General features: G+C 40.3%; 2 protein-coding genes across 2 annotated transcripts in view; one reads left to right on the top strand and one right to left on the bottom strand.

Annotated features, from left to right (window-relative positions):
- GTF2F2 (general transcription factor IIF subunit 2) overlaps positions 1–17,253 on the bottom strand; it is a gene marked incomplete at its 5' end in the record, with an annotated part of 93,379 nt that overhangs the window by 51,424 nt on the left and 24,702 nt on the right. The window contains one exon of the mRNA XM_021375642.1: positions 356–437. Within this exon, the coding sequence (XP_021231317.1) occupies positions 356–437 (82 nt within the window). The remainder of the gene's footprint in view (positions 1–355; positions 438–17,253) is intronic.
- On the top strand, positions 4,984–10,104 carry KCTD4 (potassium channel tetramerization domain containing 4). The gene is made up of 2 exons (XM_021375618.1): positions 4,984–5,010; positions 5,649–10,104. The coding sequence occupies exon 2, from the start codon at positions 8,872–8,874 to the stop codon at positions 9,643–9,645; it is 774 nt and encodes a 257-aa protein (XP_021231293.1). The 5' UTR covers positions 4,984–5,010; positions 5,649–8,871; the 3' UTR covers positions 9,646–10,104.

Genomic DNA, 17,253 nt, shown 5'->3' with positions numbered 1-17,253 from the left:
TCAGAAAATGTTCCTTTAATGACATTCAAATACAGACACGTATTCTTATGTTTAGATATCAACAGGCACGATGTGTGCTCTAGTAAGAGTTTTGTAAATGACAAAACAAGTGTGACAAGCCAATGTCACCTAACTGACCACACCAGAGGGAGGAGTAAGTCTCATGATAGCCTCCATTCATTCCCTACAGTAAAATCCACCCCAAAAGAAAGATCTACTCCAATCCCTTATAAATCTTATATAAGACCATGAAAATACAGACATTGTTCATCTCTTGGAAAACAAAAGCACCAAAGTAAGCTATTGCATACCCATTTGTAGTATCACATACCCATTTGTAGTAGAGCTGTCCTACCTTTTCAGTTTCATGTAATTTTCACTAGCTGCAGGTCTGCATTCAGCACGTTGCACCACTATTCCTTCCAGGGCAAGTTTATCTAGTACAAGACAACAAAACAAAATTGGACATTAAAAAACATTCACCAACACAGTCAAAGTTTGCATTCAGTTTCATTAATTCAGCATTTAATAAATACAATGTAATAATAAATTCCCCAATGTCAAATTAAGTTCTAAAGTCTCTGCTATTTTGATGCTGAGGAAAAAGAAGGAAAATCTTTCTTGAACAGCTGGTATTCCCAACATATCTTCATTTTGCCATCAGATGTTTTACATATTAAGAATGAATCACAAAGGTAAGATTTTAAATAAAAGGCTGATAACTGTGTGGGCCTACTTTCTTCAGATAGTTGCACTCAACTTACCTAGGAACGGTTTTCTAGAAATTCTCATTGAATACAGCCAGAATAACAAAAAAAACCAACCTATCTACAAAGAGAACCTATCCACCAAAATATGCAAAATTAGTGAAAGATAAAATGAGATTTAATTTTGTTTTTACAGTCAGAAAAAGAAGTAATTAATTTCCATCTTATTACAATACAAAACTGCTCATCAGTGGCACATTATTTTATTGCACTACGTATGTGCTAATGCTTGGGGAAAAAAGAAGAAAAATACTGCTAGTAACCTAGAAAACCACCTACCAGGTTGTAGTTAATACTGTTCTCTCCACGTTCACCTCTGTAGCAGTTGCTTTGTAGCTTGATGCGAACACCTTTTTGCCTAAAGCAACAACACTTACAGAGCAATGTGGTAGTATCAGCCCCCTGTGCAAAGAAGGGAAAGCCTAAAAACTAAAAGTAACCATACGCAGAAAGGAAGAGAGATGGGAAGGTTGGCCAAGTACATGATTTTCTATGACTGTGTCCTAGTGCATGGAGGGTGATGGTGCCAATTCAACCATTTCTTTTCGGCATAGCCAGTGCAATACATGTAAAACCTGTGTCTCCCTGGAATAGCCATGCATAAATGAAAGGATGAGTTTCTTAACTTCAATGCCTTGATTAACCCTCACTATTTAAAAATTCCTTCCAAGAGACGGTCTTATCTTGTTGTTGGTGCAGGGTGCTACATCGCCACTGTCAGTTCCAGCTGACAATACCACTGAAGAGAACAGCAACGCTTTGAAAACCTGACATCCAGTAACACAAGGCAATTTCGGAGATGCCTGAGATTTCTTCCAATGCCTTATCAACTGAAATACTATTACATCTAGAAATTCCTGAATAATGCAGACAGCAATTACTTCAACACCACACATTCAGAAAACGATTTAATTTAAAAATTACTGCTTTGATTTAGAAGTTAATTAAATCATTTAAAGGAAGAAGAATACCACACTTTTGCAGGTAATTTTGAACAAAATAAAGCATCATTTTTATGAAAACATTTCCATTTTTACTGGTTCCTAAGGTTTTGATGAGAAGAAACAACATGGCCAATTTGCCTGACTGACTGTGCATCACAGACAATTAAATGTTATCCTTTTTCTTCCGTACAGAATCTAATAACTTGTGTGTGACTAAAGTGCTACTAATATTGGTGCTTCATTTCCAATATGAATTTGTCTCCAGCTTCTGGCACTTGGTTCTTATTATGTCTTTCTATATTATGATAAAGAGCCTTTTAGTACCTGGTATTTTCTCTCTGTGAAAGCACTTTTACACAGCAATCAAGTCACTTCTCAATCATCTTTTCAATAAATGAAGTAACTAAAGTTCATGCATTATCTCACCATAAAGCACTTCAATAAAAACCACACCTCAATAAAGTCATGCGGCTCTTACCTGCACTAGCTCAACCTTTCAATGATATTTTAACAACATGGAGACCAGAAAACAGATGTAATACTTCTGTATCAGTCTTACCAAAACCACATAAGAAAATAAAATAATAGCTACAGGAGATGAGCTTGAAATCTACCTTGCCTCATTTTAGCCATCTCAAGGTTATTCTGCACACTCTGAATTCAACAAAGGAAGGGAGACTTTCAGAAGACAATTGGCCCCATCTCTTAGGATTCAGTGAACTGTTCTGTGTCGGTGTTTCCCCCCAAGATCAATTGCTCAGGGGCTTGATAGAGTTGATTGCTTATTATATCACTACTGTATCTATTTTGAGTCTTCCCAAGCCTCACGTTTCATCTCTGTACCCTGCATTCCCTGTTCTTAGGGAATACATATATATAATTGCTTCTGTCTTGGTTAAAATGCATTTTCTTTAAAAAGATTCTGTGAATCAAGTGATCCAGGTCACACTATGACAGTCCTGTCACAGTTATTCACTGTCTGACCAGCATTTGTGTCAATCATGACACATCCTATAAGCAGTGATTCTCGCTTGCTGCTGCCCCTCTTGCTAATCCTGGAGAAAGCCCTTCAAACTACAACCCAAGTGACTTCTTACTGATAATTACTTTCTGATAACTGTCAGCTACTTTTTAATCTTATTTCACACTTGTTAATTTTTTTTTTAGACAAAAATCAGAATGTCACGAGATCCTAAATAATGTGCAATATGAGATATTGAGCAGGCTGCAAATATGTTGTTACCTTATTAGGCAGATTTGCAGTCCCCCAAATAACTGAAATTAGGTTTGTTTGAGCAGAAAAACTTTACATAAAACTGCATTTGCTAGTAGTCAGCACATTTCTGTTCACTTCTACCCATTGAACTCCATGACTATTTTTCCATTAGTTTGTATGGCACAAAGTTAATCAGCTTGTACTCCTCTGAGCCATCCAGCCCAGCTGTCTGGACACTGCACTATCAATCTCTGCACAAAACACTTACTGAATTTTGAAACTACTCTTATGGTTTAAGAATCACTATCAGTGAATCAAAAAGGTTCCCCATACCAACTAGTAAGGAAATACAGAAAGTTCCGGGAACCTACCAGTTAAACATGATAATCCTTAGTAGTATCTCTTGATTTAATTCTTCAGTAACATCCCCTTTTCATTACCAGTGACCTGGACTTGGTTTCTAATGATCCCACTACAAGGGTGGGATTCTCAGTACAAGGCTGACAGCAGTGTCCAAGAATACCTTACAGCTAACCCAGCCTAGTGTCAAAATCTATCCACTACCCAGAAGCTGCAGTTTGTGTCCCACCTTCCCTGGACTCTCCTGGGGATTTTAAGTCGTTCGGTGAGGCTATCAGAATAAATTTGCAGAGATGCGTGCAAACTTCCAAATGCAAGAATGTAGCAGGGAAACAGTTTTTACTCTCTTCACAGCCTAATTAGCTTTAAATCACCAAACGATGTTTTCTAACTTCAGAAACCTGAATCTCTTCTCACCTGTTGCAGAGCCAGAGCTGCAATGAAAAGACATCCAAAATGTCACATCCGCCTTGACACTTCCATAGTACAGTCACATCAACCTAGAACCCAAAGAAGGAATAAAGCACGAAAGTAGAAATTCCCCATTAAAAATACCTCCTCAAAATAAACCAGGTAGTACAACACAAATGAGCCAGTGCCTCAAAGACTAGCTAAGACCAGTGATTAGATGGGAAAAAAGACGTTTCCCCATGTGTCTGACACCATCAGTGACCATACACAGGGGAGAGGTACAAGCATACGGTCAGCACAGTGCTAGATGGGCTGCTCTATAAAACCCTTAGCAGCAGCAGCCACCAGACGCACTCACGTCTGCACCTGAGCATCCCCGTGCTAACCCATAAAGGAATTTCAATGCTGACTCCTTCAGAGAAGTGACAGGGAGATGTTGATTCCAGCTTCAAATTCTGCTGATGATCACCATCAAATAAAAAAGAATGCGGTTAAAATGCTTAAGGCAGTCTTAGTAAACAGGCACTGGGGAAATTTACTGGAACTGTGCAGAACATGTTTATTGATAGAGTTTTTTGGAGAGAGAAAGAGACAAAGAGCCATAGTGTAAGACAGGCTGGCTTGGAGATTTTAATGTGTTTGTTTCCTAGTCTGACTGCATCTAGCACTAAGTGCCAGCACCTAGACCTTGTTAGATCTGTGGCTGCTAAACTGAACAGCTAGGTATAAAAGTTTTCTGCCCATCCAGGCACTTACTTACTCTCCACCTCCATTAAGACTAACAAGCCATGTTTTCTCAAATCTTCTAGTAGATTTATTTCCCAGTTTCTTAACTGGTCTGAGAAAATTCAGCTCATTCATATCCCTCTCTTGATGATGCATGGAGCAGGATCCAGAGCTTGCTGAGCACTGCCCACAATGATGACCTCATTTCAGTTGTTCGTGATGCATTCACTACACACAGGACAATACCTCAGCCTTTCTCCTTCCACAAAAACACATACCACAAGCCCTGACATTTCCCTACATCCATGTGGATTAGTATCATATCATTCTCCCTTAATTTTCAACTGATTGATTTCTGCATGGGAACTGCTGAGTCATGGCCTGAACCACTGATTGAGCACCTGGAGGAAAGACCCAGTCAGCCCTGGGAGCACAAGTGAAGCCAATTCACCTGTGTGACTGGAAGGGGTGGAGCCTGGCTCTTAGGCCTCATTTAAGGGCTGACTGCCACTGAGAAAGGATCTCATTCTGGAGATCTCTCCTTGGTAGAAGCTTTTCCCTGTGTAGGTAGAATCTTCTGATATGGGTGAGTGATATTCCCTTCCCTTGTAGCACCTTGCTATTCTGCTGGTCCTTCCACCTCTTTTGTAACACCTTTTCCATTGTGTTGGTCTTTCTGATTACTACAATTTCTAAGAGAGATGTTTTACTGTTTTTCACACAGTCACTTTTTGTTTCCATATGCTTTAGTCATACAATTTACCTTCTGAATACTGACACATCATTTCTTCAGTCTTGCAAAACTGCAGTGCTCATAATTTTTTGAAAATTATCAACAGTAACTGCTGGTAAAACTTCATAGACAGTTATTCTAAAACTCTTGAATGTTCAGACTTTCTTATTTGAAGTTCTTCGGTTTTAATTAGTGTGTAGAGCTTGTCTTCAGTGGCTGTTAATCAACATCTTGCAGTTATTTATTGGGATGAAAATGGCTATACTGCTATTACTGTGAGACGGTAACTACTGAATGGTTTAGTTGCTACAACCTGGCCAACTTCCTGTGTTATAGCATTAAACAAACAAAAAAAATGCCTCAATAACCCAAACAGATTTTATTAGCGTGGCTTCCTAACATGCTTCAAAAATTCTCCACCTCTTTTAGCTGTAGATTTCCCCTTTTATCATTTTGTACTGAAATAAAACTAGCTGCTTTCTGTAACCCAGGCCAATTTCACTGATAACAGACTCTCAGTGAAGCTGATGCTGTTCAGATGCTTAAGTAAGATGAAGCCTAGGTAAAGCACTGATCTTTCTGTGGTGTGCTCCAGCACCGAATCCTCAGCTCCATGGCATGCTCAAGCTTCACCAGGTGCTGCTTCCTGATCAACAGGGTCAGGAAAAAGATGGAAGCTGAAGAAGAGGAAGGTTTTTTCCACAAAGAAACATCAGAAAGAATGAGGGGCAGCTCTCTACCTCCATTATCCTCAGCTCTCTTTGTCTTTGTAGCTGACAGATGGCAGCACTGCATTTTTACCATCTCTGGGACAGTGTCTGAGAAGAAACTGGACAGCTGTAGTGCGATAGTGCCACCTAAACAGCCAGTCCTAGCAACCAGGTGATGCACTAGCAACCTGGGAAGAGATGGTTATTTCACGATCACTAGCTACCAACATCAGCAAGCATAATTCAGTTGTATGGAGCAGAAACAGAGGCAGTTAACCTTTAGCATGGGATAGCATTCAGCAGCAAGTTGTTTGATCCGAGTGGGAAGCAGAAAGGACTGAGACACACAGAGTGCAGTTCCCTCCACTCCTAGTACAGCACACAAAGATTCTGAAAGCTGAAGACTGGGCAAAGTCTCTAGACTTGCATGCAAGTTGCCTACCTTTACCAAAATGGACTTCTGGACAATCTTCCAGAGGAAGGGAAAAGGTAATCCCGTTCTTCTGGCATACACTGAGCTATGTGAAGCCACTGAAATATCTTCTACTTCACTAAACCTACAGGCACTGCAGTAGTATATGCATCATCAAGCGCATACAAAGAATGAGAGCTCTTTGGAAAAGACATATCATAGTAGATCCCAGGAAGTGGAAAGTTGTCACAAAGATATGCCAGCTTCAAATTCTGTATTACAGACAACCGTCAGCTGCAGTGAAGTAAAGCTGCATGGGTTTGTCATGAGTAAAATTTTACATCAACTCTAAATGTTTCAAGCCTCAAAGGTTTAAATGCATATATTCATGATCTTCACAGTCTATTTGCCATATCAAATAGATTTTGAATATTTTATCATATGAACCACTAAAATGATTTAGCATGGTATTTCAAAGGACATGTACTTATTCATGAAAGTGGAAAATTTCAACTGTAAGTATCAAAATATTCAGAAGATTATGAGCATGGAAAATCAAAAGAGCAGATACAGTTCAGTAACTGCTGCCTCTTTAAAATGTAGAGAGTTCAGCTTGCTGTGGAAAAAACTCCCATCCTTTACAAACCTCAGCTTCTTGGAAATCCCTGCTTACTTCTGCCAGGACTTTACTTGTTCAGCTTCAAAGTATTTCAACAACACCATGCAAGACAAAAGCACCACAGAAATCATTCTCTTAGGAGCTGCTAACATTATATTTAACACTGAAGTTATATACGACGGAAGCACATCAGCTGAATTTTCCGTCGCTGGACAATAAATTAAATTTGAATGGAACTCTCTTGCAATGACAAAAAAATTAAATCAAACTATTCCACTCTTTCATTTTCTTGATTATTCTCTCAATAATTGTGAATGGAGTTGATTTTTGGAAAGAAGTTTGAATGTTTTAAAAATCAGAAAGTGGTTGAAATCTCCTGCTGAAATGATGCTAAATGCTTCAACGGCATCAAAGAGTTAACATTAAAACCATGACTAATTCCTGATAAAACAAATCTAATGAATAATATCTGTTTAATATATCACACGCAGCAGCAGAAAAACCTAGAGTATCAGTGGTAGCGATACCCTGGCAAGGCTGAATAGCAAATTCAAGAAGTGCATTTATTTCTACTATGTTTAATTACCAATTAATAAAATATTATAGTGATGATTCCACACTATCAATAAACAGCCTTAGAGACAGTGGGAATAGTATGAGTAGTATCTTTAGAAACAGAGCAGAAGAATTCACAGAAGGATCATCTGACTTTCTGTTGTTTATCAGGCAAAGCAGGAGGCATCTACCTGTAGAAGTGAAAAATTCATCTGGACAAAGATGGGCTCAGCTCCCCCCAACCAGCCCAGCGTAGTGCTCACTGCTCTGGATGCACACAGTGCCTCCCACCCGCTCGCTCCCCCTGGCCTCAGGAAATGCACACACAGATGTGTGCGGAGCCTTCCCTTCCCTGCTTAAAGGGGAAACCTTTTCTAAAAGGAGCCCGAAAGCCAATCTCAGTGCAGCTTCACGGAGAGAAGACAGCCATTTGATTGCAGCATGCTCCGCTGCTGCTTCCCCCCCAATACACAAGTGTTGCTAAGCTGTAACGTTATGCGATGTTCAGCGCTGTCTGTGAGCACACTAACCCTTTGTTCCACGGGGCAGCAGTTGTTGCTATTGAAAAAGAAGGACTCTATGCTACATAGTCTTAGTGACTCGAGAAACACCAGTAATGTGAACAGCAAACAGCTCTCCTCTCTGAAACAGTTTTTATCTCTGGCACAGAGAAAGCAAAACCTCATTAGGCTGGAGTTCTTGTATTGGTGCAGATGCTTCTATCAGCCGAAAATGGAAGCTTTCACCACAAACTTAAACCTGTCAGACGGACAAGCATTCAGCATCATTTCCAAAGTAACAGTGTGAAAACATTTTAGTACCACACACATATTCTGTACGTGAGGAATATCCATAAGCGAGACCTCTCTGCGTACCACCAGAAATGCCTTCACCTTCAGTGCTGCCCTGCTGTATGATCAGGCACCACAGTTAGTACAAGGAAAATGTAAAAAAAAAAAAAAAAAAAGCTCTGTGAAAACTGAGATCCTTGAACCGTAAAGGAAGTGGAGTGTTTAACTCCAGAAGCATTACACACGACTTGGCCAGCTGATACTACAAACACGTTTCAAAGCATCAAAAACAAGGTGCCCTTTAGAATAGCATTACTCATTTCTGTGAGGAACCTTCAAAACTCTGTAAACTTCCTAGGTGTAAGGACAGAAAGGGAAGTGGTTTTTAATCCCCTCCTTCCCTCACACAGTTAAATGCAAATTCCCTCTACAGTCATATTCCTGCCATCTCCCTGCATACACAGCTGATACGCCACCTACTGCAAAACCCAGCTGACAGCCCGAGCAATGCTAGCAGCATTTCCACTCCAACATCGTGCCAGAGCTGAAGAAAGGTGCTTTTAAATAAAAATCTCTCTCTTTTCAAGCTGACAAGAACAAAGCAAGATCACTGTGCTTGCTTCGATAATGGAGAGAAAATCAAACAGAAGAGCAAAGGAATCTGAAGAAAACCACAGCAACTTCGAGGGCTCTGAGCAAGACAAGGACTATAAAACGTCTCTGATTACTCTGAATGTTGGTGGCTATCTGTACATCACACAAAAACAAACACTAACCAAGTACCCAGATTCTTTCCTTGAAGGTATCATCAACGGAAAAATAATGTGCCCGTTTGATGCAGATGGACATTACTTCATAGACAGAGATGGACTCCTGTTCAGACACATTCTGAACTTCCTACGAAATGGAGAACTTCTTCTCCCGGAAGGGTTTCGAGAAAATCAACTTTTGGCACACGAAGCAGATTTTTTTCAGCTGAAGGTATTATCGGATGCAGTGAAATCAAGGTGGGAGAAGGAGCAGCTCGCATCTCGAGAGACCACTTTCCTGGAAATAACTGACAGCCACGACCGTTCGCAGGGGCTCCGGATCTTTTGTAACGCTCCTGATTTCATAGCAAAAATAAAATCCCGAATCGTACTGGTGTCCAAAAGCAGGCTGGATGGATTTCCAGAGGAGTTTTCGGTCTCTTCAAATATAATTCAATTCAAATACTTCATAAAGTCTGAAAATGGTACACGACTTGTGCTGAAGGAGGACAACACCTTCGTCTGCACCCTGGAAACTCTTAAGTTTGAGGCAATTATGATGGCTTTAAAATGCGGATTCAGACTGCTGACCAGCCTGGATTGCTCCAAAGGGTCTATTGTTCACAGCGATGCACTTCATTTTATCAAGTAATTACAAAGGCAGAGGAAACAAGCACGCAGCCGGCAGACCTCCTTTAACGGCAGCATCCTGGCATCACAGATCTCGTATCTAACTAGCCTTGTACCACAGAGCTCGGCTGCTAATCAGTTAATGTGAGCTAATGGTATGTAAATCTCGTAACGACATCCATCTCCGGCTTATTTGAGCTGAATGACGTTTTTATTAAATTCAGGCATAAAAATTATCTGCTAACCACTGTAAACAGAGATTGAATGCTTTCTGGTATTTGTACTATGTTTTTTTCATGCTGTCTTTCAACCGGGAAGTCTCGCTGAATTTTTGTGTACTTGTGTGACTAACACGCATACACCTAACTGCTCTGCCGAGCAGCAGTGAGAGTATTTTCATACAACAGGCAGGCTTACAGTATGTTCTGCTCACAATGAATTCAAAATGGATTTTAACTGGAATAAATGATTTTAAATGTTCGATAGTGTTTATGCTGATTTGTTGTGCTGAATTTGCAAAAAAACCCAGGAAATTGAAAGAGGGTTTGAAATTAATCTGCTTGATTCTAAAGTTAAACAACTCTGATTTCAATTCACTTAAAAAGAAATTTACAGCTGTGTTACTACATTAATAACAACTGCTAAGAACATGTAAATCAACCAACAATGCTGGGAGGGGGTCAGTTTTATTATGGGAAATGAGTTGACTCTGCATAGAACGTTACATTTTCTGGTTATATATATTTATCAGATGGCTAATAAGAATGTTTGGCATAAAATTTCATGTAGTAGGTTTCCAACAACGACCTCCTACAATGCTGAAGTCACTATTTTCCACTAATCATTGGTGATCATAAAGACAGGCAATTAGCAGAGCCCTCGCTCTGCACAGCAGCTTCCCAAAAGCAGGTAGTACTATCCTGTGTAACTGGTGATAGGACTAGAGGGAATGGCCTCAAGTTGTGCCAGGGGAGATTCAGGCTGGACGTTAGGAAATACTGCTTCTCTGAAAGAGTGGTCAGGTGCTGGAATGGGCTGCCCAGGGAGGTGGTGGAATCACCGACCCTGGAGGTGTTTAAGGAACGTTTAGACGCTGTGTTGAGGGACATGGTCTAGTGAGAACTATTGGTGGAAGGTGGACAGTTGGGCTGGATGATCTTGTAGGTCTTTTCCAACCTTGGTGATTCTATGATGCTATTAGTTTTGAATAGACCACCTGCTTACATTTAGGATGCATCAATATAAGCAATGGAATAAATACCTTTCTTCTCCTCATCTGTACAATTTATTAAATCTTCCCATTTGTATTTTAAACAAAGTTTACAAACCAGTCGCTCCACAAAAGCTGACTGAAAAATCATCACACAATGCAAATGGAAGCTGCACAAACTCTGAGCTTCAGCTTTGACCATCAGTGAACTCTACCATAACACATAGCTCAAATGAACTCAAAACTCAAATGAAATGCTATTAAAGAAAGGAAACCCAGCCAAGCAGTTTCATAACTTTCCCAGAATATCTGTTTTGTACAGAAAAAAGAAAGCAAACATTAAGAATGCCCAGACAAAATGCTGTATAATCCATGCTTGAAGTGACAACTGAGGAAAACAGAGAATATTTGATAGGCTGAGAACAGCCTTCTTTTGGATTTCAGAGGGAATAAATCCGTCTTCAGTAACAATGACTGGGACTACAAAGGCATACAACAACTCCCTTATCCTCCAACATCAAACTCTGAGACTTTCTCACAATAACATACAACGGCTGTTGGTATCAGGGTCCCCACGGGAGATGAACTCACAGAGGGAGACCAGATAGAAGTGACTGAAAAATAACCCACTATGTTGTTATTAAATGGGAAAATCCAATCTCTGCAGAACACCACTTCAGAACAAACCCTCAGGCTAGAATCATAGAATGGCCTGGGTTGAAAGGGACCTCAAAGATCATCGAGTTTCAACCCCCCCGCTGAGTGCAGGATCACCAACCACTAGACCAGGCTGCCCAGAGCCACATCCAGCCTGGCCTTGAATGCTTCCAGGGATGGGGCATCCACAACCCCCCTGGGCAACCTGTTCCAGTGCGTCACCACCCTCTGCGTGAAAAACTTCCTCCTAATATCTAACCTAAACCTCTCCTGTCTCAGCTTAAAACCATTCCCCCTTGTCCTATTGCTGTCCACCCTCGTGAACAATTGTTCCCCCTCCTGTTTATATGCTCCCTTCAAGTATTGGAAGGCCACAATGAGGTCTCCCCGGAGCCTTCTCTTCTCCAAACTAAACAAGCCCAGCTCCCTCAACCTTTCTTCACAGGAGAGGTGCTCCAGCCCTCTGACCATCGTGGTGGCCCTCCTCTGAACTCATTCCAAGAGCTCCATGTCTTTCTTGTGCTGGGGCCCCAGGCCTGGACGCAGCACTCCAGAAACTGCAAACTTTTCTATCCTCTCTATGTTTCAAACATAAAGATCAGAAAAGATGGTTTTTGGTGAAACTTTCCCAAACTGTTTAAAATTTGCATCACTGTAAATGTCAGGCATGCAAATTTGTGTGTCCCAGAACTTACCCGCGTTTGTCCAAATATATTAACCATCCACAAAAGATATATAGTAAAATATAATTCCTTACATACGTACCTCTTTTACACTCTTAGGCCACCTCAGCTACAACACTATCACTGCGTATGTGGTCTGTCTCCCTCCTTCCCCTCCACTACAATTTTCAGAAATCCTCATTAATCACTAATCTTATACTCTAAACAATCTGCAGAACTTCCATGGCAAGTAAATGTGATAGCTCACCTGAAAGAAATTCAAATTCCTGCTGATATTCTAGGACAAGTACTAGAAATACCATCACAGAGAACAACTGTATGAAAAGCCCTTTGTAGACACACTTCTCTACATGAGCAAAAATTAAAAAAAAGTGTTAAGACAATCTAACCAAGCTCCTTCACTAATCTACAAGTTTTAAAGAAGGCTGCCCTCAGTGCTGTCAAATCCACAGCCTGTGTAAGCACAAAGTCTGGAGGAGGCTGTTGCTCCTCAGATGTCACATCACCAATTTTCACTTAAATGCTTTTGGTTATAACCTTCAGTTAGAATTAATCTTTGGTTGGGATTTAAAATGCTGTTACGGTTGAGAAGAAGAAAAGAAAGAAATTAATTCTGATTCCAAACAATTCATAAAAGTCTGCTGTGGTTGCTTGCCTTTCATTTGGGCTCTTTGGAATTGTCACTACCATCGTATCAAGAAAGCAGTACCAGTCGCCCACCGCAGCAGAACTCCACTCATGAAGAAGAGAGCAGAGAGTTTGATGGCTCTGCATTTACTACACAAAGCACTTTTGTAATATAAGCTATTCACAAGTTGGTAATCACACGTAATGTTCAAACCACTTGAAATATCTTCTGAGAATAGTCTACAGCTATTCTTAAGAGTCTTACTAGAAAGCTTTTATTTGCCAGGCACTTGGTCCAGAGCACCTACATCCTTCTAAAGTATGAAAACAAAAAACAAAAGCTCTTAAACTATCTTAAACTATCTTTTTAATTATTTTTGAAGTGAAAAATGTGCATACCTATGCATAACTCTGATCAAAGGTACCCACTCAGCTGCTGGAATCACAGAGCAGAAACAGAAGGAAGATGGGGATAACAAAATTATTGTCTTCCAAGTTTACATTGAACAAATCCACAAATACATTGAATTATACCATTACCATTACATTGTATATTTCCTCTTTACTCCATAAATAAATTTAATAAAATGCATATACATGTTGCATATGTTCACTGAGGTGGGTGCTTGTGCTCCAACAGCTGTGTCAGAAAAGGCAATGAGTTAAATTTCTTCTGCCTTGCCTTTACAGTTCGAAATTGCATGCTTAACACTACTATGACAAAAATAAATCACAAAATCAAGTGCTTATGTCAGAAATACTAAAGGCTATTTTAACTTTTTTACTTTGAATATACTTTACATGCAAATACTTCTATTTCTCTTTCACTAACAGTTGCTTAGCAGTATTAAACCCTACAAGTATTGCGAAAGAAACATGTGGATTACCTCCAATTGCAATTCAAAGGTAAGAGTAAAAAGTAACTTCCTCATCCCCTAGGGGGCACTTTGCCTGCTCTTGCTCTAGGTTAACTCCACTTGCCTCTGTCTTTTTTCTTGGGCAAGAAAAAGGGCCATCCAGTGGATCATTCAGCAACGAAAGAGGGAGCTGAAGGCAGAAATGACCAACACACACTGCAGAAGGAATATTCTGACCCCTCTAAACTCCCTGAATGACTGCTCATTAAAAATATATATATATATTGATCAGAGCACCCATTGTACTGCTTCTACCCACACTTGCATGCGCCCGTTTCCCATCAGCGAAAGAGAAAGCAATGGCAGTTTTATCACACTTGGCAGTATGCTGTTATAGTTATCACCGATTCAGTTTATTTCTACAAAGGACAAAACCTAAGAGTGGCTGCACTATGTCAGACTCTTGCCCAGTTATCCCCCAGTGACTGTGAACTCTATTTCCATCCGTCAGTCCTTCCTATCTCTGGTCAGGATCCCTATTACTGATCCTCTGACCTGCAAGTCCTTCCCCCTACCTTGTTCCCCACAGCATCACACAGCTAATTTTCATTTTTCTCTCATCTCACCCATCTCCTTCATCAGGAGGGCTGTGGGGCATTGTTAGGGGTGGGCATCAGCCTGACTGTAAGAGGACAAATCAGTAAAGACGGTAGCCAAAAGCAAATGCCCACAAAAGAATACAGGAAGCAAACACATAATGCTCCTTCAGACTCCAACCACTTACTACCAATGACCTCTTGAGCCAAAGGTGGATTCTAGAGGTGGCCTTGATGCTAAGAAATAGGCTGTGCATCAAGGTCATATTACAGTTCTCATCTCAGTCATTACTGCCTACCCACTGATCAGTGTTCAGCATCCTAATTGCACTACTGACATTTTCACATACTTAAGTCATATTTTTAACTGTATTTTTGCATTCATACTTACTATGACTGTAAAAGTTACAATTGGCTACTTCTTTTCAAAGGTAGATAATACTTATTTAGACCCTAAAGGGAAAAACATTACATCATTTGCAGCAATCAGTGACACTGTTATTTTCTCTTCCTTCTTATAAGCATTGCAAGGCTTCCATTCAGAGAGATGGGAAGGTCTCAAGAAACAGAAGCTCTCTAGCTCTCTCTCCATTAGCATACAGGCAGAATAAGGGCATGCAATGAATATTACAATTTAATAATGGAAGTGTCTCACTCATTACTAGAAGGGTCATGTTGCCCTAATTCTGTCAACTAATGAATCAGGATGAGTGATGGGGGCACGAGTCAACTTGGGTCTGTGACAAAATAAATATTATTTTCTTAAACTGGAATTAATTCATCTTTGCTAGATAGCTATTATCCAACCTCAATCTTGTCTCCTGTCTTAACATGTGGCAGAAATTCTTAGACTGACAGGAAAATGACTACTAGTTAACAAAATAAAAGCATTTTCACATGAAGAGACAGGTTTGCATATTTTGTTAGGTTGAAACAAAGCCATCATTAAAGTACAACAAATTTAAGATCAGAAGACTTGATGGTTTCCAATTAATTTTGAAATTGATGTTCTGAAAGCGCTGTGCAAGAGTATATCACAAAGAACACTTTCTCAAAACACTGCCTTCATAAATCATCATTCAAAGTAAAATGCCAGAAAATAAGAGACACTGCAAGAACTCAAGACCGTAGGAGGGAGATGTACGATGGCACCAGAGCAAGCGTTCTGAAAGAAATTGCATAATATTCTGCAGAACCAGACAGTTGATTTCTCTTCCTAAAAATGTGTGTAGTAGGAGTACCACAGCTAAAGCAACAGTCTCCAAAAAAACTGTTTCTATCTGCACTGGTAACAGCTTAACATCATTGCCATTATCATATAGCACCACATTTGTTCATTTTAAGCTTCTGAAAAGAATACTGCTCTGCTGCTTCAGAAAGAAAAATGCTCAAGAAATTGGTACAATAATTATACCTGTAAACATTAGCTACTCATTTAAAACATTATTATATGATGACGTGCAAGTTCAACCCTGTAAGGTTTGAAAACCAAGTAATTAGAAGATGATTTTAAAAATCAAGCCACTCTAAAGGTCTGTAAAGTTCTGATAACGCTAAAAATAAGTACAGTATTGCCTTGGTGACTGGTGTTAAATAATCTGGGGTTAGTGGAAATGAGACCAACTACACCAAGGAGAAGAGAAGTGAGATTTTAAAACCCAAGGCTGCTTACTAGGGAAAGCTCCAGCTTCAGGAAGATGGGGATCCAAGAGGTTTGCTAGAGCCTGTGGTGCCAGACTCCCCAAGCAGCGAGGACAGGGAGCGGGCGGTGCAGTGAGGCAGCTCACAATCCCTGAGCACCAAGGATGACCAGGGCAAAAGGACTCTGTGAGAGTGACTGTCACCTTGGGGCCTAGGGTTGGTGGAAAAGGCACAGCTGCACACAGAGTGCAAGAGTGAGATTGGACAACACAAGTTTACGGTCTAATTATCCCGAAAGTACTGCCACCACTACCAACTTTTGGTTTTTGATGAGCCATGTTTCAGAAAGTCTTTTTTTTTCTGCAGCAGAAATAAGGGGAATGGAAAGATCCAATTTTTTTACTTATTAACAGAAAAATATCAAGCTACTCCTGCAGCTCCACAGCAAGCTGCTTGCTAATTCAAAGGAGGTTCTTGATTTTGTACCATAGTGAACAGATGAATAAAAAAAAGAACAGGTCAGAGGTGGGTACAGACTCTTTCAATTAGAAAGAAAAAATTAAGCAAACAAACTAGCAATGAACAGCCTAACCATCAAAAAACATAAACAGAATAAGCAACTGTACCACCAAACCCAGGCATTTATTGCTTCTCTACTAAGTAAATACAGCCTTCAGCAAGTATTTGGGATAAAGCAGTATATTTTTCTCAATGCTGAAACTGGTAATCTCACAGAAAACAAATAAAAGCTCCTGCATGTCAGGCAGCTAAGAATCAGCTAAAGAGAGGAAAGGGTACGCTCAGCTTCCTAGCCTTCCCAATGCTAACTCAGCATCTCAGGCATTGCCGGGTCTTGTGTTGGAAACAACACATTTTCTAAAATAAACAGAAACTCATACTCTTTCCCTACAGTGCAGAAATCTGACATATAGACTACTTTATGCCTTCTTATACAATAATAATAAAAAAAAAAATCTATCTGTAATACTGTCTGCTGTGCACAATGATGATTTTAGGCGTGCACACACATTACAGTGCAGAAATCCCTAAGACAACCTGCATGAGTAAGACAATATGCTGTAGCACAGCTACACACTGTTCCTGCTCCTGCTGGCAAGAAGCTGGGGCTGGAAAAGCCTTAGAGTCCAGGGAGAGCACCAAATGAGCTCTGCTAGACTGTTTCCAGACTCAGGCATACTGAAAGCTGAGGTCCTGCTGCGGCTGCAGCCTCCAATGTTCTCGCATCTGATCGTAGCTAAGGTGGAGGTAAATGACTGCAGGAAACCTTAGAGGAACTGCTCTTGGCTTTGCCCTCGGAATTTACTCACACATTGAGTCTGCTCAGTCGTTTCAAGCGGT

This window comes from Numida meleagris, chromosome 1 (assembly GCF_002078875.1).
Source record: "Numida meleagris isolate 19003 breed g44 Domestic line chromosome 1, NumMel1.0, whole genome shotgun sequence".
NCBI classification, from domain to species: domain Eukaryota; kingdom Metazoa; phylum Chordata; class Aves; order Galliformes; family Numididae; genus Numida; species Numida meleagris.
The sequence above is the reverse complement of the archived record's forward strand: the minus strand, read 5'-3'. Positions and strand labels throughout refer to the sequence as shown.

What these genes read in the sequence shown, in the direction of transcription:
- KCTD4 (XM_021375618.1), top strand. Translation starts at nt 8,872, where the DNA reads ATGGAGAGAAAATCAAACAGAAGAGCAAAGGAATCTGAAGAAAACCAC.